The sequence below is a fragment of the Hyperolius riggenbachi genome, chromosome 2 (genome assembly GCF_040937935.1).
Source record: "Hyperolius riggenbachi isolate aHypRig1 chromosome 2, aHypRig1.pri, whole genome shotgun sequence".
NCBI classification, from domain to species: Eukaryota; Metazoa; Chordata; class Amphibia; order Anura; family Hyperoliidae; genus Hyperolius; species Hyperolius riggenbachi.
This window is the reverse complement of record NC_090647.1, coordinates 118710230-118737955: the sequence shown is the minus strand read 5'-3', so window position 1 is coordinate 118737955 and position 27726 is coordinate 118710230. Positions and strand designations below refer to the sequence as shown.

General features: G+C 44.7%; 1 protein-coding gene across 3 annotated transcripts in view; it reads right to left on the bottom strand.

Moving 5' to 3' along the window:
• Positions 1 to 27726, bottom strand: part of LIMA1 (LIM domain and actin binding 1) — a 120281-nt gene that overhangs the window by 29345 nt on the left and 63210 nt on the right. The window contains exons 1-4 of one of the 3 annotated variants that reach the window (XM_068267273.1): positions 23668 to 23733; positions 22519 to 22926; positions 9109 to 9205; positions 1280 to 1425 (exon numbers count right to left, since the gene is read on the bottom strand). In XM_068267273.1, coding sequence (XP_068123374.1) covers positions 1280 to 1425; positions 9109 to 9205; positions 22519 to 22926; positions 23668 to 23682 — 666 coding nt within the window. In that variant the 5' untranslated portion in view covers positions 23683 to 23733. Of the gene's footprint in view, positions 1 to 1279; positions 1426 to 9108; positions 9206 to 22518; positions 22927 to 23667; positions 23734 to 27726 lie in introns of those variants that run through there. The other 2 variants (XM_068267272.1, XM_068267274.1) reach the window with 2 other exon arrangements.

Genomic DNA, 27726 nt, shown 5'->3' with positions numbered 1-27726 from the left:
TAGCACTCTCGCCTTGCCGCGCTGGGTTCCTGTTTCAAATTCCAGCCAGGGCTCTATTTGCATGGAGTATTCTTCTCGTGTCTGTGTGGGTTTCCTCTGGGCACTCCAGTTTCCTTCCACATCCCAAAAACGAGGAGATAATTGGTCCCCCTAAAAATGGCCCTATAATATGTGACTATGGCTGGAATTAAAGCCCCTCTGAGGGATATTTAGTAACAAAACTATAAAATGTGTAAAGCACTGTGGAAGAGGTCAGCGCAATAAAAATACAATATATTATAAATATATTTTGTTTATAGCCAAACTACATACAATGGCATTTCAAAAGACTTGACTGATACCTGACCCAAGACAAAGGCATGTGAAAGACTTGAGGCAAAGCTACCTAAGGTAAGCACAGAGGTAGAATCATGCTGAATCCACATATCTCTGTGCATTGTGCATTCCTACTCATTGCTACTGCTCGCCCTAATCTCTCCTAGAAACATTTCACTTTTGGCTAAAGTCAAATTTTCAGACAGGAACAGGCAGTGTTGCAGCTACGTTTACTCCCATCATCCTCTCATACCCTTATGTATTTTCTTTGATTTGAGTTCCATTGTAAAATACAGGCAAGCCAGTACCATATGACTCATACTATTTGGATTAAGGAAAGGAACAAACAGTCCTTGCAGCTAGAGTGTGTTGGCTACCAATAAAAGTAGCACAGAGATAACAAGCGCTGTTGCTCAGACTGTGTAGCAGGATGGATTTCTAACATTTCTTAAGCAGAAACCAACCAGGTTACTATTTAAATAAGCACAGTACAACAGCTTATACTGTACATAGTAAACATGACATGTCAGTTAGTAAAATGCAGGACAAAAACAGTAATTATCGGCTTAGGACTTCATTTAACGATATTGTAAACACACGTAGGGTGTTAGAATTCTTCTAATAAATTCTGCTTTGGGAAAAAAATTTTTTTTAAACAAGTCTCTGATCAATTTAGCACCCCTCAAACACAAACTGCAGGCTGTTTACTATCAGTACACGCAGTGTAACTGCTTATACTGTGCATACTCTGTGATAGGTGTCTTACAATGCTAAAAAAAAAATAAAAAAAAAAATACAAAAGTACACTACAGCGTTGATCAGTTTCATTTGAAGTTCACACCTAAGTAGAAGTACACCAACACTTTAGGAACTCTGCAGAATTAATATCCTGAAGGTGCCTTTAACAAAGGTATAAATACAAGACAGTAAGAGGACCATAGAGGTGCACAGAAGTCAGACATACCGAGGGAGAGACTGGCTTGGCCTGTTTAGTTAGAGCAGCTTGGTACTTGGCCATCCTGTCCTTCAGAGATGGGGTATCCATAATATGAGTAATCTCCAGGCTCTTCTGAGAGGTCAGCTTAGTGGGGCTGCGTTCAGGAGAACCACCTGATAAAGAAACAAAAACAGGGATAATTACACTGGAAATTAAGAGAAATACCATTATGTATCCATGGAATACACCAGTTCCAGTATAGAAGCAGATTCAAAGGTTGCCCTCCTCTGAAATTACAGCATTAAGAATCCCACAAACACAATAGGCACAACATTAACAGGACTAGATGGAGATCGTGGCCAAATCTCCGTACACACGCAAGCTGAAACTGAGCCTGAGCTGCTGATAACAACCACCTCAGTGGCTCGGCCAGTAATCAGTGGCTGGAAGGTGTAATGGTTAAGGGCTCTGCCTCTGACACATGAGGCAAGGGTTTGAATCTCGGCTCTACCTGTTCAGTAAGCCAGCACCTATTCAGTAGGAGATCTTAGGCAAGTCTCCCTAAAGGTGGCCATACACTGGTCGATTTGCCATCAGATTCGACCAACAGATAGATCCCTTTCTGATCGAATCTGATCAGAGAGGGATCGTATGGCCACCTTTACTGCAAACAGATTGTGAATCAATTTCAGCCTGAAACCGATTACAATCTGTGGAGCCGACGCTGCTGGTTCCGGCCGGTGCGAGTCCCCTGATCCCCGCTGTCTTCTCCGCTCCGGGCTCCAAACCGTTCCTGCAGCTACTGAACTTCCTGTCCAGGGGAAGTTTAAACAGTAGAGGGCGCTCTACTGTTTAAACTTCCTGCCGGGACAGGAAGTTCTGTGTAGCTGCAGCCGGTCCGGAACCCAGCGCGGAAGGAAGACAGTGGGGACCAGGGCACTCGCGCCGGCCAGAACAGGTAATGTATACCCGCTGTATTGCGTCGGTCGTAGGGCATTCGAACGCCGCTATCGATGCACTCCCGACCCGCCGGCGATCGCGAAAAATCTTTTGCACGGACGGATCGATGGGAACGATAGATTTCGGACGGAAAGCGATCGTTCTGTCAGCGGTGTACGCGGCGATTTCACAGCCGATTCGATCACTGTGATCGAATCGGCCGTATATAGGCGGGAAAATCGTTAGGTGATGGGCCCCTTAACACTGCTACTGCCTATAGAGTGCGTCCTTGTGGCTGCAGCTCTGGCGCTTTGAGTCCGCCAGGAGAAAAGTGCGATATAAATGTTATTTGTCTAATCAGACTGGCAGATCGATAGAGCTAAGGGCATAGTTTTCCCCCACAAACACACACTTGCCATCGCATGACACTCCTTGTAGGCCACTCCATCAAAACTACTCGCCTCCCCCCCACGCATAGCAACAGAACACGTGGCTATCCTGGAGGCTAGCGACGCATCCAAATCATGCCGGCCCGAGGAATATAGAGTACCATCCCTGTCAGGCAACTTGCCATCGTACAAGGCTACTATAACTAGTGTATGGCGACAGCATACGCAAGAGTCGCTAAATATAACCAAAGCCATGACAAAAGGTACTTGTTGGCCTTTGCCATGTCCACTTGAGCTTTTCCCTACATAATAATGCAGCTCCATGCAAGTTTCTTCTGGCTGATCACAAAGGCTTCAGGAGAACCTTGTCCTGATCACTGGTGGAGCACTATCTTTGCCCGACTATACTATGCCTTGCTGGTTTTCAGCCCAGACAACACAGCGCCGTCCTCACTGATAACTGACTGAAATTCCACCTGCAGAAAACCTTGGACAGAGTGTTTGGGTTACAATATCCTTGCAGTCTGTTCTCGCTGTTGGCCTTGTCAGTAGTGTAGAAAGCTGTGAGGACTGCTGCACTCTGTCCACACTTTAAGTGCATAATGAAATATGGGAGACAAGGCTCAGGATGGTGCACACCTTTTGTTAACCGTGAAACTCTGCGCCCAAGGCCAGTCCTCCAGTATTTCTAGCAAGCATTTGGATTGAAAATTTAAACTTTCACTCTTAAGGTAGCCACCAGCGATGGGCTCAAATTCGGATTCGGGTGATCCGGATAGTTGCTATCCGGATTTCACCCAGTAATGCTGTGCGGGCTGGGGGGTAAAGCTTACCTGTCTGACGTCTTCTTCGGTCCACGCGCGTCACGTGATCACAAACACTTCCTCCTTCAACCTGGAAGGAGGAATTGTTTGTAATCACGTGACCGCCGCTTGGAGCGCATCGTGGGAGGCGCCGAAGGACAGACCGAAGAAGACGTCAGACAGGTGAGCTTAACCCCCCCCCCCCCCCCCCGCACAGCGTTACTGGAAAAAGCTTTCAAATTTTTTTCAGAAGATCCAATCATACTTATCGAATTGCCGTAAAATCGGATCATTTTATTGTATCGTGTGTGGCCACCTTAAGGCTAGGTTTCCACTTGTGCGTTGTGTCAGATTTTTCTCTCAGAAAATTCGCATTGATTTGGCAATTAATGGTAGTGAATGGTGCAGTTTCCATTCAATGCGAATTTTCATACACGTCCGTATTCGTGAATAAAAAAATAGGAGGTCCTGCATAATTTTTTCAGACATTACATACAAGGTTTTGTACAGGCAATGCAAATTGTGAGTAAATTTGCATTAGATCCATGGTTACAGGAAGTTAACAGCAGTCATGACTAAGCTGTTACTAGGCAGATTGTTATATTTAACTAATGCGAATTTTCTCGTACGAAAATTCACATTAAAAACATGCAAAAATTTACATGCAAATTTTCATCAAGCAGAAAAATCGTATACGATTTTTTACAGGTGAAAATTTTCATGCTACAGTGGAAATGTAACCCAAGTGTATGTAAGCACAGTAGAATCCCTTTATACTAAACTCCAAGGGACCAGAAGTTTACTAGATCAGAATTGGTCATATATTGTATATTTATACAGATGCATTTGCTGGGACCTGAGGACTGAGTTTACTATACCCAGAGGTTTACTATATCAGAGTTTAACAACCAACATTTCCTGCCCATTCTTTGTTCATCGCTAAACGTACAGTGAACAGCTCCTATTTTATAAATAGGCGGCATTCACACTTGTCACTCTGCAGCAGATCCGTGAGATCTTTCAGGAAGTGGGCTGCACTTCTGCGCAGTGCCCGATAATTACGGGGAAGGCAGATGCGTTCACTATATAGCCCATGGTGTTAACGCATCTGCCCTAGGCTACTGCAGACCATCATAGCGGACACTACACTGGCCGTACGTGACCCGGCTACAAGTGGGAACACCGCCACAGTGTAAAGCTGGTCACAAGCGAAACGCAGGCCAATTTCTCACAAAATCAATCCTAATTTAACACCAAATCAGAGAGTAGTGATAGAAGCACCACAATGCAGCCTTAAAGGAATTCTGTGGGAGGTGCGGAGGATAAAAACAGACACTTATCTGGGGCTTCTATAAGCCCCCTGTAGCAGTAATGTCCCGCGCCATCCTCCTCCAATCCGCCGTTCCCCGCTGCTGGCCCCGTTCTAGCGAGTCATGCCATCCAACTGCGGCTGCGTGCCTGCTTGCTCCCGCATCATCGGAAGCTTACTGCGCAGGCACAGTACAAGAAAACTTTGCACTGCGCAGTAAGCTTCCGGTGACGCAAGCGGGAGTGCGCATTATTGCCCAATGCCGGCCACGGGGAGCGGCAGATCGGAGGACGACGGCGTGGGACATTACTGCTACAGGGGGCTGACAGAAGCCCCAGGAAAGTGTGTTTTTATCCTCAGGCCCCCCCCCCACCACCACCACCACAGAACCCCTTTAAGGCAGCCATACAGTGGTCGATTGCTACCAGATCAACCAACCGATCTCTCTCTGATCGCATCTGATCACAGAGGGATCTATTGGCTGCCCATTACTGCACACAGATTTTGAAATGGATTCACAACCTGTGGAGCTGCCGCCTGCTCGCCACCCCCATGTGCTTCCCCGGCCAGCAGCAATACGTTGCCTGTCCGCTGGCGCGAGTCCCCGTCCATGCTGACACTTTCTCCGGCAGGCCTGTCTCCTCATCACTTCCTGTCTCCTCCTGTGACAAGCAGAAGTACAAACAGTAGAGGGCACTCTACTGTTTAAACTTTGGCATGTCACAGGAGGAGACAGGAAGTAATGAGGAGATAGGCCAGCCGGAGAAAGTGTCAGCATGGACGGGGACTCGCGCCAGCGGACAGGCAACGTATCACTGCTGCGTCGGTCGATCGCCGCTAACGACACGCTCCCGACCCGCCCGCGATCGAGCAAAATCTTCCGCCGGTACAGTTCGACGGAATTGCTCTATTTCGGATAGAAATCAGTCAACATTTGCGTTATCGAATTCACAGCAGATTCGATCACTGTGATCTAATCTGCTGTATATCGGCGGGAAATCTACACAGTGTATGGGTAGCTTTAATGCCAATCAGCTATTAACAGTTCCCAGTTTCTCACAGGAATAAAATTGCACCCATTATTTTATATTGCATGATGCTGTACAAATTCATAACTCCACCCCCGAATGACCAGCAGTGCAAACAAGACTCTTTGCTTCTCAAAAACGGCCATCGACTGCTATTTGAGGAAGTAGATCGGGATAGTCAAGGAGATGCAAATAATTTTTTATGCAAATTTATGCAGCTTGAAAATTGATTAATCGAATTTTACCTCAGCAGGATCTGATTGGTTCATGTTCAAGCTGCATACATTTGCATACAAAATGTGCATAATACTGCATCAACTCGAAATTTGCATCTCATTGACCATCCCTACAAGTAGAAGATTTTGCGCCAATTCAATCCACATAATAGAATATGCCTACAATTGACTGGAACTATCTGATAGAACGTGCCTTCAGAGATGGGCCTTGAAGTTGGCAGCTGACCCACACTAGCAGAGTAGTGTACTGAGCACACCGCAGGTGAAAGCAGGAAAACGTAGAGTTAATTTCTTTAAACGGGCAACAGAGAAGATTATAACTGTAACCCTTCAAGACAACTTACGTCTGTCCTTGACAGCAGCGGAAGAGACAAGACCAGAGCTGAGACCACAGATTGCAATTCTAATCTACTCAGCCAATAAAAGGTATTTACGTGTGCATTATCCAGTATGTATATATTGCACAACCACAAACTGACCTTTCTATGACCGCAGGGATTCCCCATCTATCACATTACTCTAAATTATGCTGGGTACACACGGTGCGTTCCCGTACTCGATGCCCCGCTTGATTCCTTCCGAGCATTTCTGATCGCGTTTCGATGATTGTTAGGTCGAGTCTCATGTAAAGTATGCCAAATCGACCTCACGAGCCATCGAAACGTGAATCGGATGTCGGAAATAATCGAGCGGCCGGGAATAGCGCATGGGAACGCACTGTGTGTACCCCAGCATTGTACTTCTGAAAACAGGACACTGAAGCGCTACCACAATCTTTAAACGTATAGGTCTACTTCTATGCCAGAGCTTTTTCATGAAGATCAAATGAGAGTATGGAGACTGCCAATGTTTTACCTAGAGTTTTCTGAAAAACATTTTCTGAATCATACACGCCATCTATCAATCCGTATTGTTGTAAAGCTGTTGTAATGTTATTCTATAACACAACTTAAAGGACCACTGTTGCGAACCTCTTCAAAATATATGTATAAACACATACAAATAAGAAATGTGTTTCCTCCTGAGTAAAATGAGCCATAGATTACTGGTACTTCCCTCCAATGTTGCTGTCACTAACAGTAGGTAGTAGAAATCTGACATTACTGAAAGACTTTGGACTAGCCCATCTCCTCATGGGGGATTCTCAGCATGGTCTTTATTCTTTAAGGGCTGGTGCACACCAAAAACCGCAAGCAGATCCGCAAAACGCTAGCAGATTTTGAAACGCTTTTTTTTATTTTTCTATGGCGTTTTGCTAGCGTTTTGCGGATTGCTGCTGCGGTTTTCAGTATAGTAGATTTCATATATTGTTACAGTAAAGCTGTTACTGAACAGCTTCTGTAACAAAAACGCCTGCAAAACCGCTCTGAAGTGCCGTTTTTCAGAGCGGTTTGCGTTTTTCCTATACTTAACATTGAGGCAGAAACGCATCCGAAATCCAAAAAAAGCCTCACCCAGGCATTTTTCGTTTCCGCAAAACGCCTCCCGCTCTGGTGTGCACCACCCCATTGAGATACATTGACCAAGCAGATCCGCAGCCGTAAGCGGATCTGAAAACGCCCAAAAAGCCGCCCGGTGTGCACCAGCCCTAATAAGACACTCCCTGAAAAAAATGTGTGCAAAGATGCTGACCAGCCTTCCCTGTCACCATTCACTAAGTGCTTTTAAAAATAAAGAAAAACCAGAGAACCCCCCATGAGGAGATGTGCTAGTACTGTTAGATTTCTACTACCTACTGTAAGTGACAGCAACGTAGAAGGAAAGTAATGTATGGCTCATTTTACTCTAGAAGAAACGTACTTATATGTATAGGTTTATATATATATATATATATATATATATATTTAAAAATGTTATGATTTTTGGATCGTGGTTCTTTAATGAGCTGGATGGCAAAAAAAAGTTGACTTTAAAGCAACCAATGCAAATTAACAGATGGTTAGGCACCACAAGGTGTAACATTACCACATGAGCAGGGCTCTCCTGGGTTGCACCATGTGCCAAATGCAGGGCTGTGGAGTCGGAGTCGGGGAAATTTTGGGCACCCAGAGTCGGAGTCGTGGTTTCATAAACTGAGTAGTCGGAGTCGGGTGATTTTTGTACAAAATCCACAGCCCTGTTAAATATTAGACTAAGGAGTCGGAGTCAGGGCTATTTTGGTTACCCGGAGTCGGAGTTGGAGTCGGAAGATTTTTGTACAGACTCCACAGCCCTGGCCAAATGTGAATAATCAGGCACCGAATGACTGCATGTCTGCTCCCCCTCAGCCTCACATGGCCTCTTCATTAGAGCAGAGGCTAATGTACAACTCATGGGATGGAGGGTTGCAGTACATACACACCAAAAATATGGGACCTGCTGTCAACCATGAGAACTGGTTTAAAGGGCAACTGACCTGAGAAGGATATGGAGGCTGCCATATTCATTTCCTTTTAAACAATACCAGTTGTCTGGCAGCCCTGCTCAGCTTTCTTGCATCAGTAGTGTCTGAATAATACACCTGAAACAAGCATGCGGCAAATCCAGTCATACTTCAGTCAGGAACATCTGACCTGCAAGCCAGGCAATTTGCATTGTTTAAAAGGTAAATAATATTGGCAGCTTCCATATACCTCTCAGGTCAGTCAGTTTAAAACATCAACTGGCAAAACACTTTCCAGCTAGTGCTGCAATTCAGACTCCTGAATAATGTACAGCCAACACATTGTATTCTGTGCCAATACAATACCCTCCCCTCCCCCCCCCCCCCCCCCCCCCATTACCCCTGCAAACAAATTGGCCAAAGCCCATCCTGTAGCCTGAAGCATTAATATACTGTATAGAAACCGTCTCACCCACCCATCCTCTTCCAAAAAGAAAAACTGGCCTAGGGACATCAGACTACAAGAGGGGCTTGTAAGCTCCTGTTAAAAATACAATATTTAAAAATTGCTGTATAATCAGAAACTGGCAGTCTCAGCTAAGATCTCAGTAAAGTTGGCCATACACATACATTATTCAATTATCACTCTATGATCTATATTACAATCGATAACAAAACAGAGTGATAATTGGACAGTGTATGGCCAGCTTAACAGAAGCGGGTGTGGAATAGTCTCATACAGGCCAGATTGTATTGAATACAAGCACCTCACATAATGAGAATTACTTACTCCTTTCTGTGAAAGAGGGATCAGAATCCTCAGATGATATGTAGCTTTCAGTAGCGAGTCTCCCCACGTTAAGCTTCCCGGGCTCACGCTGAGGGTGCTGTTACAAAAAGAAAACGCAATTAATAAACCTCTGCAAAAGATTACCAAATAACAGAATGTAGACAAAGTTTCCACTGCAGGAAGCAAAAGCTACTACAGTATAGTCCATGCCTCTGCTCAGCCGGACTGCTCCTGGTCAGATCCTTACCTGACTACTGGGACTGCACTAGGACCAACTTCCAGGAACAGAAGACCAACCACCTCCCCACCTCCTTTATCCCACCTGACTAATCTCCAGCTGTGCACTGGTGCTAAACACCAACTACCTGTAACTCCTCCCTGCCCCTAAGCAGTGGATTAACATTACAAAGAGTTCCGCTTCTGGTTCATCCCACTCTCCAATTCCTATACAAATGGCACCTTAAACATTATTGGCAGATCTAAAAATAGAATATTAGCAGGCCTGTAGGTAAACATATTATAGTGATAAATTAATTCGCTTCACCCCAGAGTGGCCTCTGATAGAAATAGAAATATGGTATAAAGGCAACCACGCTCTACAGCATTTAAAAAAAAAAAAACTACGATTCCAGTATTTCATAGTAAACTAACTTTCTTACAACACACCCAGTTAACCAAACAAAGTTAAAGTAGCACTATTGGGGGAAAAAAAAATCCTACACAATATGTACACTTGGCCCACAGTTAAATGTAGTGGAAGAAAGAAAATGCTCCTAAGTCACTTAGAATAGGTATTATTAATTCGACAGCTCTGAACCGCTAGGTCACACTGGGCACTTAGGGAGCATTTTGCTGATCGCTGACGATCAGCAAAAAGCTTTTTTTTTTCACTGTACAGGAAAGCGATTTAGGAGCGTTTGCGTTTTGCGATTCAATAACATTGAAATGCATTCGCTCCAAAAATGCTGCATACACCATCAGCAAATCACTGGCGATTGCTACAGTGTGAACACTACCATTGACTTGCATTAGCAGTAGCATTTTGTTGATCGCCAGTGATCAGCAAATCGCTGAAAAAAATTGCCCAGTGTGAACTAGCCCTTAAGGAAGATTTTGGACTAGTCCACCTCCTTAGGTATTCACTAGGTTTCCTTCTTATCATAAGCACTGCCTGGATGGAAGTGGCACAGTCAAACTGGCAAAATAGTGTGCACATGAGTAGGCAGGCTGGCTGCCATCTTAGTACATCTTTCCAGGGAGTGCTTATGTAATATATACATACATACACACATACATACTTTTACCCTATGTCTCTAGGGGAGGGGGGGGGGGTGTCGGTCGGGGGAGCATTAGTAGAACTTGCCCGGGGCTTCTAATGGTTCCCCGCAGACATCCTGTGCCCACGCAGCCACTCACCGATGCTCCGGTCCCGGTTCACTTCTGGAATTTCAGACTTTAAAGTCTGAAAACCACTGCGCCTGTGTTGCCGTGTCCTCGCTCCCACTTATGTCACCAGGAGCGTACTGCGCAGGCACAGACCATAGTGGGCTTGTGCTATACACTCCTGGTAATGTCACTGGGAGTGAGGACACAGCAAAGCAGGCGCAGTGGTTTTCAGACTTTAAAGTCTGAAATTCCAGAAGTGAACCGAAGGCGGGCCGGAGCATCGGTGAGTGGCTGCATGAGCACAGGATGTCTGCGGGAGACCATTAGAAGCCCCGGGTAACTTTAACTCATTTTCCAACGACCCCCCTACAGTATTTATTTAAGTTATAGTTATTGAGAAGTAAGCTGACATCTTTCCTATAGGTCCAATCGTTTTTCTGGTCACTTCTATACAAAACTGATCATAAAAGCAATCGGAAACCAGATCGCACCTGTCAGAAATTATTTATTCGACCTGTCTGACGGGAAGTCTGCACTATTTCTACTTCTTGATTCATGGAAGCAGACATTGTTATCCTGTGCTTTCAAATGAGCTTATCTGCCATCTCTGCCATGGCAGTCAGCTGACACAGAGGTGAGATCAAATTACAACTGGTGATTAGACACAAATGAGTTGGGATTAAACTAAGGGCCTGTTTCGGCTAGTGCGTTGCAATTTGCGGAAAATGCATGAGATTGTATGCAAATTTTAACGCAAAAACGCATTAAAATTTGCATCTGTTTGTAAATATGCAAATTTAACCACGTCAGTGGCTGTGTGCTTTTACATTGATTTTAAGCGAAAAATGTACTCGAATTCGCATGGAAAATTTGCAAAATGAAAACGCAGGCAAATTTCCTATTAAATACATTACAGGCGAATCGCACACTAGCCTTGCGGTGTGCAAATTCCGATGGCTCTGCTGTGCAGATCTTTTTCTGCACAGTCCACCGCACAGAATTTCTGACAAGAAGCAGGTCCATTGATTTCAATTGGTTATGCAAATCTGCATGCAGAAAACGCATGCAGATTCGCTATAGTGGAAACGGGCCCTCATCTCTCTCAAAATACAGAGTGCATTTCTCTCCGACTTCCTTCTGTCCTGTGCAAGAGTTCATGTCCCAGGCATTACCTTTCTAGGAAACCCATGATTGTCACCCATAGTGAAGGAGGGGCTTTGTTCAGAGACATCAGAGATTTCAGCTTTCACCTACAGATAAAATCTTGAATGGCAACATTACCACAGAATGCAAGCATCTGCCATGAAATCATGAATTTCAAAAGACCAGACACTGTGGACAATGGAGAGATGGACTTCCCCAGTTTACCATTTATGGATCTATTCATGAAGTAAAAGTCCTGAGAGGGGATTACCAGTTCCACAATTCCAATGGCACAGACTTTACAGCAAATTTTCCTCAGCAATTTCATGAGGTTTTACATACACACTAATAGCTAGGCTGTTTTACATTCTCCATTTGCACCTCACACTAGCCATGACAGAGTCTCCTGAATACACATTTCTAGCCAGCTGTTTACATACAACACAAGTGCTGTCTGCCTACAGAGACTCCATTTACACATGGCTTGGAAAGTTATTTTTCCAAACATAAGAATAGGCAAGGCATAAACAGGAAACACTACTTATCACCCATTGGTCAGACCATTACAGGACAATTTATAGGGCTGACACAGACACCCACTGCAATTCATCAATTAACTCAGGAAATGCTAGCTGAAGCATGTTTCTTACTACACAGAACCTATTCAAAGGAGTTGGAGAAAGCAGGCCAAACCACTCTTTCAAAAGGTTGTTTATTCATTGTCCTGGCTTAAGCCTCCTAAATACGCCTGAAATCAGCTGAGGGGCCAATAATGACTGCCTCAGCTGACAATCAGGCGTGTGCACAGCACCCATCAACGCCCAACCCGCGAGCAATTTATATGCCGCTATCCCCACCTATCCCATTGTTCGCGCCAGTCCCGTGTGACTTCACGCATGCACCACTCATTGTCCCTCTGTTGCTGCCCCACCCCCGCATAACAGTGCGCAAGCTGCAGTGCTGACACGTGTGCGCGCAGCAGGGCTCAGGCGATGTTGCCCATGTGTGTGCACCCTTAAGCTATGTACCCACGTCGCAATTTTACCGATCCCCGATGACTCTCACTTAAAGTGCCACGATCACTTGAAGTTTCATTCGTGCCCGGCATGTAACGTCGCGCGACATGGTGCATTCCAGCCCGCGGGAAGAGGTGTTGCTGAACGACCGTTGTCAAAGGGACATTGCTGGACCCGTCGCGGGGGGCGAGTACGAAGCTTTTACAGAGTAGTTCAACTTTGAAAAAATGAATTTACGCTGCCCATACACATTGTGGCAAAAAGATTCCCTTCTGATCTCAATATGAATATTGAACACACAAAGATTTTCAATTGATTTCATCATTAAATCTATTCAAAATGTAAAAGCAGTGTAGCGTTGTTCAATACAGTGCAACACTATGGGCTGTCAATCTACCACTGCTCCCTCGCTATGTTCGTGCGAGCAAAATTTTCTTTCCACTCATAATTTCAATAAATTTTGCCAACAATCGATCAAAATTACAAACAGTTTGGCTCGCTGTGCTATAAATATCCAGCAGATTCGATCAGAGCGATTATATCTGCCAGGACATATTGTATAGCCTGCTTTAAAGTTGAGATTGTTCACACCAAACGCATTTGCATGCAATCTACAATGGTGGAAGATAAGAAACAACTTAAAGTGGACCTGAACTCTTGCACAGGACAGAAGGAAAACCTAGAGAAATTAACCTTGTATGTATTTAACCCTTTCTACTCTGAGTTTTCCGCTTAAGGGAGTCATTTCTGCTCTGAGTTTTTGTTTTTTACAGAAATGCACTCTCCCCGCTTACTATGTTATGTTCCATGTTAAAATGGGAGAGAGAGTAACATGGTATATCTTATTTTAAAGAACACATTACATTTAATGTAAGACCTTATTTGGACAGTTTGGCATCGTCTATTGGCTGGTAGCAGGGAAGAAAGCCAAGGTATGGTAAGTTTTACAGCAATTTTCTGGGTGTAATCCTGGCTTGCGTGAGCAAGTTTCGCAATAATAGGTGGTTTTATGCCTGCCACCCGGTGTCTTCATGTCACTACACACGATGCAATGTTCGGTATTTCGCAATGAAATCTGGCTACTATTTACACTCTCCTCCACATCCATTGCATAGGATGCCATTGATCCTCTATGCAACTTTGCAAGCAATCTGCAAGAAATCTGCAAGGAAAGGTCATTGCATCTGTCACTTCCTGGTAGCGCTGATCGCGCACTTCCGGTTTGGGGCAGGGGGGTACCACCTGTGTGGGCATGTAGTCTTAAATGCCCACTAAATATGGGGAGAGCGATCGGGTGGGCTTTGCTGGAGGCCAGATGCGCTGCAAACCGCCGCTGAAAAAATGTCCCGCACAGCGGGACATACAAGTGCAACAGGAAATTTGCGATGTCCCGCTGAAGAGTTTAGCCTGTCTAATGCCTAGTACACACCATAAAAAAAATTTTCTGTAATGCTGGGCATACACTGTTAGTTTTTGCGCCGGTATCGAGCCAGCAGCTCGATTCCGGCGCATCACCGCTCGTGCGCGCGGATCGATTGCCGCTCGTCCCCGCGGGCGCTGGTAATCAGCCGCTCGTTTCTTCCCATTGTTCTCCCCACCGGTATCGAGCGCAGTATCGATCCGGCGGGGTATCGGACAGGTTGGATCTTATCAATCGAGCCATCCGCGGCTCGATAGATAAGAATTATCTGACCGTGTATGCCCAGCATTAGATTTTCTGTTATGCTGGGGATACACGGTACGTTTCTGTATCGACCAGCTGATCCGACCAGCTGATAATATTCAGCTGGCCCGACCCGCGCCCGCTCGATTCCCGCCGGTGGACAATGGCAGGGAATCGAGCGGTGATAAGGACGCGCCAGCGAGGACGAGCGGCAATCGATCCGCGCGCACGAGCGGGGATGCGCCAGCATCGAGCCGCTGGCTCGATCCGGCGCATAAACCGTGCAGTGTATGCCCGGCATAATGCTGGATCCACACGGTGCATTCGCGCACTCGATTTCCGTCGATTCGTTTATTTCCAACATGTCCGATTTGGATTTCGATGGATCGTTAGGTCGATTCGCATACATGCGAATCGACCTAACGATCCATCAAAATCCAATTTGGACATGTTGGAAATAAACGAATCGACGGGAATCGAGCGGGAAATCGAGTGCGCGAACGCACCGTGTGGATCCAGCATTAGATTTACCAGCCAGATAGATAATTTCCAACATGTTGGAAATGATCTATCTAACCATCTATCTGCCTAGCAATTGGGCATTGTTCTACACAGCAGGCGATAACCAGAAGACAATGCACTAGAGATAATGACTGTCTCTACCTGTACTTTACAGAAAATCTCATTACAGAAAACCTTACAGAATATCTAACAGAAAAATATAACAGAAAATGGTATGGTGTGTACTAGGCATATAGGTGGCCATACACTTCTAGATTTGCAGCAGATTTGACCGTCAGATTTCTGTCAAGTTGAATCTGACAGGAATCTGATGTGTGCCACACACTAGGAACAGATTTCCAATAGACTTCAGAATGAAATCTATTGTTAATCTATTGAAAATTGATCTAAATGCATTATTGCACCATTATGTTGGGCATACACGGGTCGATTCTGAGCCATTAAAATGGCTCGATAATTTCCGACATGTCAGATCTCCCGCCCGATCGTTTTCCCTGCTCGATTCCGGATTGAAGTGCATGGAAAAAGATAAGAAAAAGAAGATAAGAGAATTGACTGCGGAATCGACCGGTGAAATGATCAAGCGGCAAAATCGAGCAGTGTATGCCCAGCATTAGAACCAATGCAACTCTATGGGCCATCGATCTGCTGCCAACAGCAGGTTGACCTACATTTTCCATCTTGTCAGTTCAAATCGGATGCAAATCGATTGATTGGCTAATTTGAAATAATCGATTTTTGATAGATTGAATCGATCAATTGATCGATGGCTGAAATCAACCAGTGCATGGGCCCCTTAATTCCCCCTCATCTGTGACTAATCTGTAATTTGATCTCTCCCCGTGTCAGCTGACTGCCACAGCAGATAACATCCTGTGCTTTCAAATGAGCTTAAGAATATGTCTGCTTCCATAAAAGCAGGAAGTAGAAACACTGCAGATATATTGTAGGATTTGTATCAGCTGTAACAGACTTTTTTTCAGATATTATGCTGTTGCGTATCTTTTAGAGCAAAGAGGAAGTTCTGTGTTCAGGTCTGCTTTGAGGAGGCCACTAACGATCCAATTTCTAGCGAAAAATCGTTTGATCAATCGGAAATTCTCATAGGATTGGTTGTAAATCTCAGTTGATGGGCACAATCTATTCTGAACGATTGAATTTTTGTCAAACCAAAATTTGGATTTTCTTGTTGGTCGTGATAGATAGGAAGCAAAGATTGGTTTGTTGATGGTGAACGATTTTTCTTCCGATCCGAATTTCTGATCGCTCGAACCATTTTTTTTTTTGCAAAAAATTGGACTGTTAGTGGCCACCTTAAAACAGCTCATGTACACCTGTGTTTGCTGCTCTGTGTTGGGAAAAGGAGTTCACAACAGTTTTGCATGTGACACTTTGGTGTGCGAGTGACGTACTTTATCCCACTCAGTTGAATGTGAATGAGTTTCTTGAAAAACGCAAAATGAGTTTGCGCATTGCGCTCACCCCTGGTGCAAACAAGTCATTCAGAAATGCAGAAAACACAATTATGTGGCTGTATAGGAAGAGCTGACTTTGCATGCACCAGGCCCAACAGCCAAATGACGTGCACATCATTATTCCTTTATGTCCAGCATAGCTACAGACTGAGCCATGGGGAAACAATGACCCAGTATCACAGGTCACAATGTGTTAATCATCTCAAGCACTGCTCAGATGGCTGCTGCAAGGAGGAGGGGGGCCAGGGAGATTTATAGTCTATGACCTCATATATAGCTGCTCTAGGCACTGAAACTAGAGCTGGGAATAGAGAAACACAGCCATAGGAAGTACTAAACCACAAGCAGTGAATAGACTGGCCTCAGACAAAGGCCTGTACACAGAACAAGTCACTGGATTATATTTCCTGTCAGGCGGAAGGCAGACACACCCTGCCACTATCAGAAGCAGGCTGCATGCTGGGAAAAGGTTATGCCTGGTTACAACCTTCCTACAGTCCTCTAATCACTCATAGAAGAATTAGATGAGCAAATGTGTCTGCTTAATGAAATATACTGCACACCCATTCTCACTTGTATTCTTTTAAAGCCAGAGATTGAAAGACGGCAGACATGTCCAGTACAGGATGTAACCATTTCCAAACCAGATGCAAGGCACACATCTGGCGATTACATCCATACAGCACACACACACACACACACACACACACACACACACACACACACACACACACACACACACACACACACACACACACACACATCCATTGATGGATGGCTCTGTACAAATTAACAAGCTGCTGACATTGCATTCCAGCGGTTCTGGAGGTGAGTTTAGCTGCTAAGGGTACAATGGTTAATTTGCATATATTCAGCAGTGATGCACTGGGAGACATCTCAAGCTCACTCCAACCTGAATTATCGCAAACTCTTTCTGTTTTAAGAAAGCAAACTTTTGTTTATCTATACACAACACACTATTACATCCACACACTATTACATCCATACAAATTATACACACACTTTTCCGTAGGCCAAAACAAATACAGTATTTCTGAAAGCCTTGCCTAGAAACAGTAAGATTTCCCCCAAGGTGGCTTGCTGGACCATCAGAGACCTGCCAGGATGGAACACGCTCACCCGTCTTTTTCATGCAGGAGCTTAAAGAAATAAGTCCTTCCCCCATACATAGCTGGAGACGAGCAGCACCTCTGTACGGCACTCATTATGAAACTGAAACCCAGAACTATGACCAATGACTGCATCGGATGACAACTACTTGAAGTGTACAACGGCCCTTAAACCACAAGAGAATACTGGCAGTTTTCATGGAGAATTATGCCCGACCTACCTCGGAGCCGGCAATGCACCCATACCCAGAGGGGCTGCTGCACACACTGTAGAGCCATGGTTCCAGCTGCCTAAACCAACAGCTAAGCATTCAATAGTGTTTGCCCATCACCATTTACGATACTCCCATGCATTGAAAAAGCATTTGTAGGCTTTTGGCACATGCACAGGCAGGTAGGTGGTGTAGTGGACAGCACTCTAGCCTTGCAGCACTGGTTTCCTGGTTTGCATCCCAGCCATGCCACTATCTGCAGAGTTTGTATGTTCTCCCAGTGTTTGGGTGGGTTTCCTCTGGGCACTCCGGTTTCTTCCCACAGCCCAAAAAGAAAGATATGTTAAAGATATGTTAAATGGCTTCCCCCTAAAGAAAATGGCCCTAGGTTATGATGGACCAGTGGCTCCCAACCTTTTATGAGGTATCGCCCCTTAGGGGAAGACGACTCACCCCTGTCGCCCCCTTCTCTTAGTACGGTATACCCTTACGCCAGGTGGTGGTGCCAGTGGAGGGGGTAGCGCTGTGACCTTGCCAGCTAAAAATAGCCGGTGACTCAACTACTTTGCGCCAATTCCCTTACCGGTGTAATGTCAGCTATTGCAGCCCCGCACGTTGTGCAGCCCCGCATGCGCAGTAGGAGCCTGCGTCCCATTAAATTGTGCAGCCACGTAAAACGTCCTAAATATCTCCGCTTCCGCACCACGTACACTCCCGAAATTTTCAGGGGAGGGAGGGGACCCCCAGATCTAGCTCTGTGACGAATAGCAGCCCCCGAGCCCCGCTGGTTCCCGAGACTGATTGCAGCAAACCTATCTCGGGAACTAGCGGGGCTCGGGGGTTGCAATTCGGCACAGAGCTAGATCTGGGGGTCCCCTCCCTCCCCTGAAAATTTCGGGAGTGTACGTGGTGCGGAAGCGGAGATATTTCAGGTAAATAATATCTAACGTCCCAATGAGCATGCGCTATACTCAGTGAGGAAGGCTGCTTCCGGGCTGCAATATCTGACATTACACCGGAGCGTGACCAACGAGCCCTGAGGAATTATGTATCATGCACACTTGCATATTTTATACAGATCATATTTTTGGCCCATAATTTTCTTAAAAACGAGTGACACTGCAACACTTTATTTTTTCTGCCTTTTCATACTGATCGCCCCCCACAAATTTACCGCCCCCCTTAAAACCCAAATCGCCCACCTGGGGGCGATCCAGGTTGGGAACCACTGTGATGGACTAAGGTAGGGACTAGTCTGTGAGAGCTTCCCTGAGAGACAGTTACCACATAAGCATTACCATTCAGCTAGGTTTAAACACTTATCACAAAACACACAATTGCCTAGCAATTAAGATTTTGCGAAGCAAATTTTTTTTTTTAATCACTTATCAGCGATTGAGCTTTTCAATTCTTTTTGGGGGGAATGAGAATCGCATTGCGATTATTCCCAAAATGTTGCATGCAATGCATTTGCGAGTCATACAAATTGCAAACGCTGCAGTGAAAATGGTCCATATAAATTGCAAATGCTGCAGGGAGAATGGTGCCATAGGGATACACTGTCACAGCGCTTTGCCTTTGTCTGTGGAAGCAGCTGAGAGGAACACAGATGATGAGACACTGTGCAAAGCACTGAAGCAACTGCTTCTCTTCACAAATGCCTTAAAACTGGCAAGGATACCTCAAATGCCTTAACTGGCAAGGATAGAAGCCTCATCCACTCCAATTAGAATGAGCGCAGTTGTCAGTTCATTCAAAGCCACAGCCTCTACCACAAACGTTGTGTGAACCAGCCCCAAGTCAGGTCTAAGGAAAGTAAAATGGTTTTCAGTTACATTAGTTAGCACTCTCGCCTAGCAGCATTGAGTCCCTGGTTCGAATCGCAGCCAGTTTTCACAAAGTTTGTATGTTCTCCCTGTGTCCATGTGGGTTTCCTCCTGGCATTCCAGTTTCCTCCCACATCACAAAACATACAGATAAGTTAATTGGCTTCCCCTAAATTGGCCCTAGACTACTACATACACTATAAAATACATACATAGACATAGGACTATGGTAGGATTAGATTGCGAGTCCCTCTGAGGGACAGTTAAGAGACAAGATAATATACTCTTTACAGCGCTGCGGAAGACGTCAGGCTATATAAACATTAAATAATAATAATAATCATTTGCCTTCTACACTACAGGTAGCATGTAAGATGAAAAGGGCATGTTTATATTGTGCCGGAAAGAATTATATGTGCTAGAATCTGACAACATAGCCAGATTGGATGTCATGAAAATGAAATGCTACCATTTGCATTGCGCTTTGACGGTCAGACTCAAAACGCTTGAGAGCTGCAACCACTAAGGTCACACTCAGTAGGTCAACCTAGAGCAGTGGTCTTCAAACTAAGGCCTGCGGGCCAAATGCGGCCCCCCAAAGCTTTTTCACTGGCTCCCAAACACAAAATGTTTAACTTATAGATGTGCCCACTGCACCTTACACCAAATATTGGCAGCCCGCATATAGAATAGCAGTGCTGGCACCACCATCTACATACTACAGAAGCCAGAGAGCAGTCATTTGCTGGTTTCCAATCCAATTCTGCATCAGGTGACACTGCTGTCCAATTGGACGGCAGGTTGACACCTGGGTATGCTTCACTGTCTGGTGCACAAAGACGTTCTTTGGGTGTGTATGACTGAATGGCTGCTGCTGGGAGGTCTCTCCAGGCAGCATAATTGGGGGGAAGCAATATCTAGATTCAATGTAATGTTTTTTAACATTTTATGTATGTTCCGGCCCCCCAGCAGTCTGAAGTTGTTGACCCGGCCCTTGACTGAAAAAGTTTGGGGACCTCCTGACCTAGAGGGTCAGGAATCTTGCCCAAGGACTGCTTAGATACTGGCACCTACATCATACAAAGTAAATTATGATCTACAAATCTAGAATGATTCATAACAAAATCGATTGATGATTGAACAGTGTATGGCCAGCAACTGTTAATACAGTACCTGTCAGCATCTCAGCTCATTTCAAAGCCAGCATGGGGGAGTCTCTCACCACAGAAGTCCAGGTCTCATCCACACTACAGGTCATTCACAACAGCAGCATAAAACCCTAGCACTGGGGGTGTGATGAAGGCAGTGCTGAGGTCCACAAATATGCATGCAAACTGTTGTCCTCGGACCCAACGGAAAACATGACATCTACAGTAAGAAAACAATTCTCACCACGCTGGCTTTGCAGATAGGGAAGACCCAAGGCTCTGATTTACCTCTACTATTTCAGTGAAGCAGCACAAATAAAAACTGGTGGTAAAAATAAATGAATAAATAAGGCTTATAAAAAAAAAAAAAATAAAAAAAAAAAATCAATATCTCTACAACTGATCTTGATGGCCAGGATCTGCATGGGGTTTGTATGTCCTCATGCTTCCATGTGTTTCCTCCAGGCACTCCAGTTCCTCCCAAACCTGAAAAATGCTATGTCGATTGGTACCCCCAACCAGCTTAATACTGACTATAGAAGGAACATTAGACTAAGACTATGTTAGGGATTAGAATAAGCTTTGAGAGACAGTTAAAGCCAAGTTGACCTGAGAACTTCCTCTCTGCTCTAAAAGATACGCAACAGCACCCTTTAAACAAATAAAAATGTCTGTTATTACAGCTGATACAAATCTTACAATAAATCTTCAGTGTTTCTACTTCCTGCTTTCATGGAAGCAGACATATTGTTAACATCCTGTGCTCTCAAATTAGCTTATCTACCGTGGCAGTCAGCTAACACAGGGGAGAGGGCAAATTACAGATTTTTGATTAGTCACTGATTTTTTTTTTTTATTTTTATTTTTTTTTTGGGGGGGGGGGGGGGGGGGGGGGACGACATTAGGGGAATTAGACAGGCTAAACTCTAAATACATAAAGGGTGCATTTCTCTAGGTTTTCCTTCTGTCCTGTGCAAGAGTTCAGGTCCACTTTAATGACGATGACATGAACGGTTTTACTTTAGATTAAAACGGGTGCAGTTTCTTCAAATTTCACTTTGCAGAACTTGAGAAACAGCCTTTGGTATCTTATCTGTTCCTCTGGATCCACACTGGGGTAATGCACCATTCAAACCAAGAGATTACTAACAAAGGATTAAGTGATGAAGGCATATTGCACTTTTTTTTTTAAGTATGGAGTACTCTCTGATATACCAGGTAGAGCTCTTCATGTAATGTTTTTGTACTGCAGCAAGTATACACTGGTCCTTATCGGGTATACACTTCCAGGATACAGTTTCGGGTGACCTTTTCCATGCAGAATACATTACAGGAGGTGACAGACTCACAATAGGAAGAGAAAGTGAGCTCACAAACCGGCTGTTTCCTGCTTGAGAGGCTCGCTGCAGGTAGAGCCATTCCCAATCTGCTGACCTGTCTGTTGTCTCACAAGATTACCTGCAGAAACGGATGCTACTGAGGGGGAAGCAGCTCCCTTATGCTCAAAGCAAGAGTCTTCCACACAACAGCTTCCTGGGACCTACAGCTCACCAACTAACCATTGCTGAGGCAGAATCACAGGCTTTATCAGCAACATATAAGGGGACAATTAAATCACTTATCCATCCATCCATCCATGCAGCTAGCAAAAAAGTCCCAATGTATTCCTATGCAGCCTCAGCGCCTTGTGCACAGCTGCTGTGTTACTGTATACCAGACTGGCTGCTCCGGATACAACAGCTGGGTGATCACAGAGGCTGAACATGACACTGAACTGCCTGCTGTCACAAAGAACAATACTCTCTCACCACAAGAAAAGAAAGGCATAGATTAGATTCTCCCTCCCCCCCCCCCCCCCCCCCCCCCCCCCCCCCCAATCAAACTCTTACCTTGTTATTGGCAGGTTCCCCTTTTTCAAACATCATTTTCAGGCTGTTTAAAGGAACATTGAACTTTTCAATCTTGGGAGAAGGCTCAGGGGCGTCCTGCTTGGCGGTCTCCAAGTCTTGCTCCATGTTCCCTCCCTCGGTGGGCTCAGGAAGGAGCTCTGTGGCACTGGGGTATCGGAAGTGGCTGGGTTCCTGCAGAGGCGAGCGGACCTTGCTGGGACTGGCTTCAGAGCGGGCAGCAGGGACAGCCTCAGTCTTAGGACTGGTGACCCTTTGCCTCAGTGCAAAGCTGCCACTGCGCTTGACTTCTGTCCGAGTAGGAGAAGCAGGAGGAGCCGGAGTCTCCCACTTTTTCCTCAACACACTCAGGGTGCCCCGGTTAAAAGTGGGAGGAAGTGCCTCAATGTTCTAAAAAGAACAGAAAGTGAATTCAAGTGAGTAAGGAAGAGTCTGCCTACAGGAAAGAACACAAAAAAAAAACTGCAGAACAGAAAAAGGCAGGTCCACATCCAGGCAGCTTCTAAGGAAAATATGGTCTTTGCCACATGTAAAAAGCATTTAGCCCAGGGGGGTTTAGAGGCGGAGGAATGATTGGGCAGGAAGTTTAAGGGGAAAAAAAAAGGAAATCCATTTATGGTCAAAACAGATGGGAAGAGCTAGTAAAAAATTATGAGAAAGTGACTCATTTAGCATGGAAGAATCTAAAGAAGAGTAATGAGGGGGGGGGGGGGGGGGGGGGGAGCAAAAAAAAAAAAAAGTCTCTCTTGCTCATTCCTGCTGACACGTCTTGAACACGTCCCCACAATGAGCAAAACATTAAACACTGCAAATACATCTGCACAGTCAGCAAAAAGCAGAAGAGAGCAGAATTAACTTCAAATTTCTATAAAGTTTCACAAGAAGAAAAGAAAGCAAAAACTTCCAGATTGAAAACCGTGGGTTATTTCATATTGTCAGCATGCAAATTAAAGATGGAGGAATCACTCTGAGATGATTAGAGATGACAAAGGAACATAACGTTTATTGGAATGCGGACAAACTGCTTATAAAAACAAACAGACATACCATGGGCCTATAAACTACAGATGGATAGGATGGAGTGGGATGAGGACAGGGATGACCTGACAGGCAGCAGGGGAGACACTGTACCTGCCATCCATGCATTGCTGTACACTGCCTGGTAGAGCCAACCGTACGACTGCAGCTGCCGTGACAGACTGCCAGGCTTTATAGACTTAAAAGTGATTAGCAGCTATATTGGGATTCTAAGTCTCTCACCTCGTCACATGCTGAGGAAAAGCATCGCTCTGTTAACACACTGACAGGTAGCAAAGGAAACGCTGATATCGCCAAGCAAAAAAACAAGGCTCGGCCAATTGTAGGCAGATGGGAAACTAAGCTGGCTAAAGGTAGCCACACATGAGGAGATGCTTTCGAGTGATGGTACTGCAGTATGGCACTGGGCACAGAACAATTACAGCATATTAGCCAGCCTGGTCAGGTTATCTTAAAGGATTATGGCGTCTCGGCACACAAAGACTCACTGGGCTATACGCCGCTATCACCGACACACTCGCCATGCACTCACTAGTAAATGGAGGACTGTGAGAGGGTACCAGATCATGGACATCTAAAAAGAAAACCTTCACTTAGAAAAATATGTAGGTTGTCATTGCCAACTCTAAAAACACAAAAAATAAAAGCTTGCCTGGCCATAAGAGAGTAGGACTACAGACAGACGTTGGTATACCCCCTATTTTATTGCAGACATTGGCCATCTAATGCTTTTAAATAAAAAATGGATTTGCATCATTGTCTGAGGAAAATTATATTGCAATTTTGTTCTTTAACATTGCAATTATTTGTTATTGAATAAACTGTGAAATAAAAAAAAGGAGGGTGAGGGGGGAGAGGCTGAGCTTGTTTTATTCAATAGTTTCTTAAACCAAACCTTAAGTGACCAAAAGAATAAAAAAAAAAATCTAAATGGATTTTGATGTCGAGTCCACAATTGCTCTATAATTACGAGTTAATAAAAGGCAGCCTTGAATTAAAAAGCATATCTTAGATTAGATAAAGCATTGCCTCTTCCCAACCCTGCCCATGCAGTAAACCAACAGTCACCACTCTCTCCTGGCACTACACACAGTAGGGTGTTACAGGGCGGCATACAGTTACAGCCATGTTGTAATGCAGAAAGCTGCACTGCAATGTAGAAACAATGCAACGTTCACAATGGGGCCCGTGCAATGCAATCCAGTGTGGCATCCCAAAGCAATGCATGCAGTGCATTACCGCAAAACAGGCACAAATAGTGACAGTGAAGGATACTTTTCCCTGACTGTATGCTACACTGTATTCAAGGCAACAGGCCGATAACCGAGCAAGTGCAGCTCCCACATTTTCCATTTCACTGGCTGCAGTTGGGGCAGTGAACCAAGAAAACAGCACAGGGGGAATTAGGGCGCACCATAGGCAGTGATGGGAATTACAGCTATAGCAGCACCCACAGTAATTTGGGCAACCAGCAAAGCACTCACATCTGGACAAATTAAATCCAAACTGCCACCCACTGCCCCATAGTGGCCATTTCGCTCTGCAGAGCACCAACAATTATTGGATGTGGCTGGACGCATTGTACATTATCCACAGTGACTGCTCTCCCACAAAGGCGTTGTTCAGTGATATCAAACAAAGGGTCATTCTCAAACCCAGCAACATTTTCAGAGACCTGAATGGGGCATCACTTTCAGTCATAATACTGTGGTCAAAAGATCCAGCTTAATGTGGTCAATCAATAGAATGGTGACTGCATTAACCACAAGTGATTGGAATCTACCACCCTGTGTAACCCGTCTACCCATCACATCTTCCACACTGACCACATCATTGCAGGGGGGAGGAATCCATTTATTTACCAACCTTGTGGATTGATTCTTCTGAACGTCTTTTAGGTCCAGAGCACACCAAAAAGCGTTAGCGTAATCGCAAACGCTCAGCGCTTTTTGAATTGATTTTTCAGAGCAATTCAAGGCATGTGCCTGGCGATTTTCTAATCATACCTAGCAATTTTTGGAGAGCTTTATAGTGTAGCAGTTTTTATTTTTTGTTACAGTACAGCTGGAACTTTACAGCTTCTGTAACAAAAACACTTGGAAAAATCGCTCTGATCTAGCACTTTTCAGAGTGATTTTCCACTTTCCTATACTAAACACTAAGGCTGAATCGTCTCAGAAAAGCTCAGAAATGCTGCAGGACCCACATTTGAGAGAAAAAGCATATCATTCTGGTGTGATCCATCCCATTCAAATACATTAGCCAAGCGCTTTTCAAAGCGATAGCTTGGCTTTTAGAAGCGCTCTTGGCGTGCACCAGCCCTCACTAGAGCAAATTAGATCACACTGTGCTAGGCTATGGGAAGATCATATTTAAGGTACCCATACATCAGAAGATGTATGGGCAGATCGAACAAGAGAGATCTTTCTGATCTAATCTGATCTGAGAGAGATCTGTTGGCTGCCTATACACCACTGGCTGATTCCTGATAGATTTCAGGGGTATCTTACAATAGGAGGAACAGCGGTGGGGGCTTGGTCACGTTCATCGCTCGTCCCGATATCACACGCCATGCACTCTATTGAGCAAGTCGGCCCTACATCTTGCAGCATGTCTGACCGATACATGCAACCAATTTTGGCCCAAAAATGAGTCGAATCGTCGCTCGGGCATGCTCTTGGCAGCACCAATTTTCATCTGATTTGATGATTAGCCAATCAGATGGTTGATCAGCCGCCAAGTTGCTTGATGTATGGCTACCTTAACCACAGGTATTTTAGCATTCTAAACCAGCCTTCCAGTTTCCTGCTTTTCATGTAAGCCTAGAAGGCTGGCATTCTTGCCTCAAGCAAATCTCATTTAAGTCTTTCGAAGTCCTGTGTTATCAGATGAGAAAACATCACTTCCAAGGCAATCAATCTGTACAGGATTACGTATCACCACTGTCCTTTTACTCACACCCCCACTGGCCATCTCACTAATGTCCCTCTCATCTTGCTCTGCATTACTAACTGCTAGACAGCCTGAGTGAATCAGAGGGAATACACAATAGCCTCGCCTCAAGCTTTCAGTTCAGGTTTCTGCTTGTCCCTCATTACATACAGTCATGTTTGGGGACATACGCAGACCACGGAAACCCCCAGCCTGTCTGTAGGAAAACAACAAGAATGTGAGGACAAGAGTCTGACCTATTCACTTAGTGCAAAGACAACACAAGAAGTTACTCAGCAAAGTGACTAAGGCCCTATTCACACTGGGGCGCTTTTCGCCGGTGATTCACCAGTGATTCGCCAGTGATCAGCAAAGCGCTACTGCACTAGTAATCCTGTGGTATTACTCTGACTGCAGCAATTGCAATGATCGCCGACTGCATACTGCATTTTCCCAATTGCAAAACATAATCACCCCCCCCCCCCCAAAATAAAAATTGCTGAAAAAAGTAGTGCAAAACTGCGATTGCGATTTACGTTTACAAGTGTGAAGGGGGCCTTAATGTTCCTTCAGGATTGCTCTGTAGACTGCTAGGGAGAATTGCAAGCAATACAGGCTGTCCCCTTCTTACAAGGTTAGGTTTCGGGCGATTCTTTGTAAGCTGAATTTGTTTGTAAGTTGAATCCTGTGTTGAAACGTGGATAAATGATTTACTCTCAGACACCTCTGGGATTTGGACATATAGTATAAACAAGGCTTTATGGTTGTTTTCAATGTGCTTTTAAATTTGTTTTAGTGCCAGTTCAGTGCCTAATTGCGTTGCAGAATAATTCTCACTCACTGCCCATACAATTCTGTGGGCCTGTTCACAGTACAGTGAAATCCCTTTATAGTAAACTCCAAAGCACCAGGAAAAGTAAGTTTCTATTTCAGAATTGGTCATATATTGTATATTTATACAGATGCATTTGATGAGACCTTAGGAATTAGTTTACTATATATAGAGGTTTAATATATCAGAGTTTACTACAACGAGATTCTACTGTACTGCGTTGTAACTGATCTCGTTATTGTAACTCGCTGAATGCAGGATTTGCATTAAAGTTTATGTCCAGTCTCCACTGGAGTTCACACTCATAACTCGAGCGTTATACAACTGACCACTGTAAATCTAGGCTTAGACTACTTCTAAACAGTTTATACAATACCTAAATATATGCA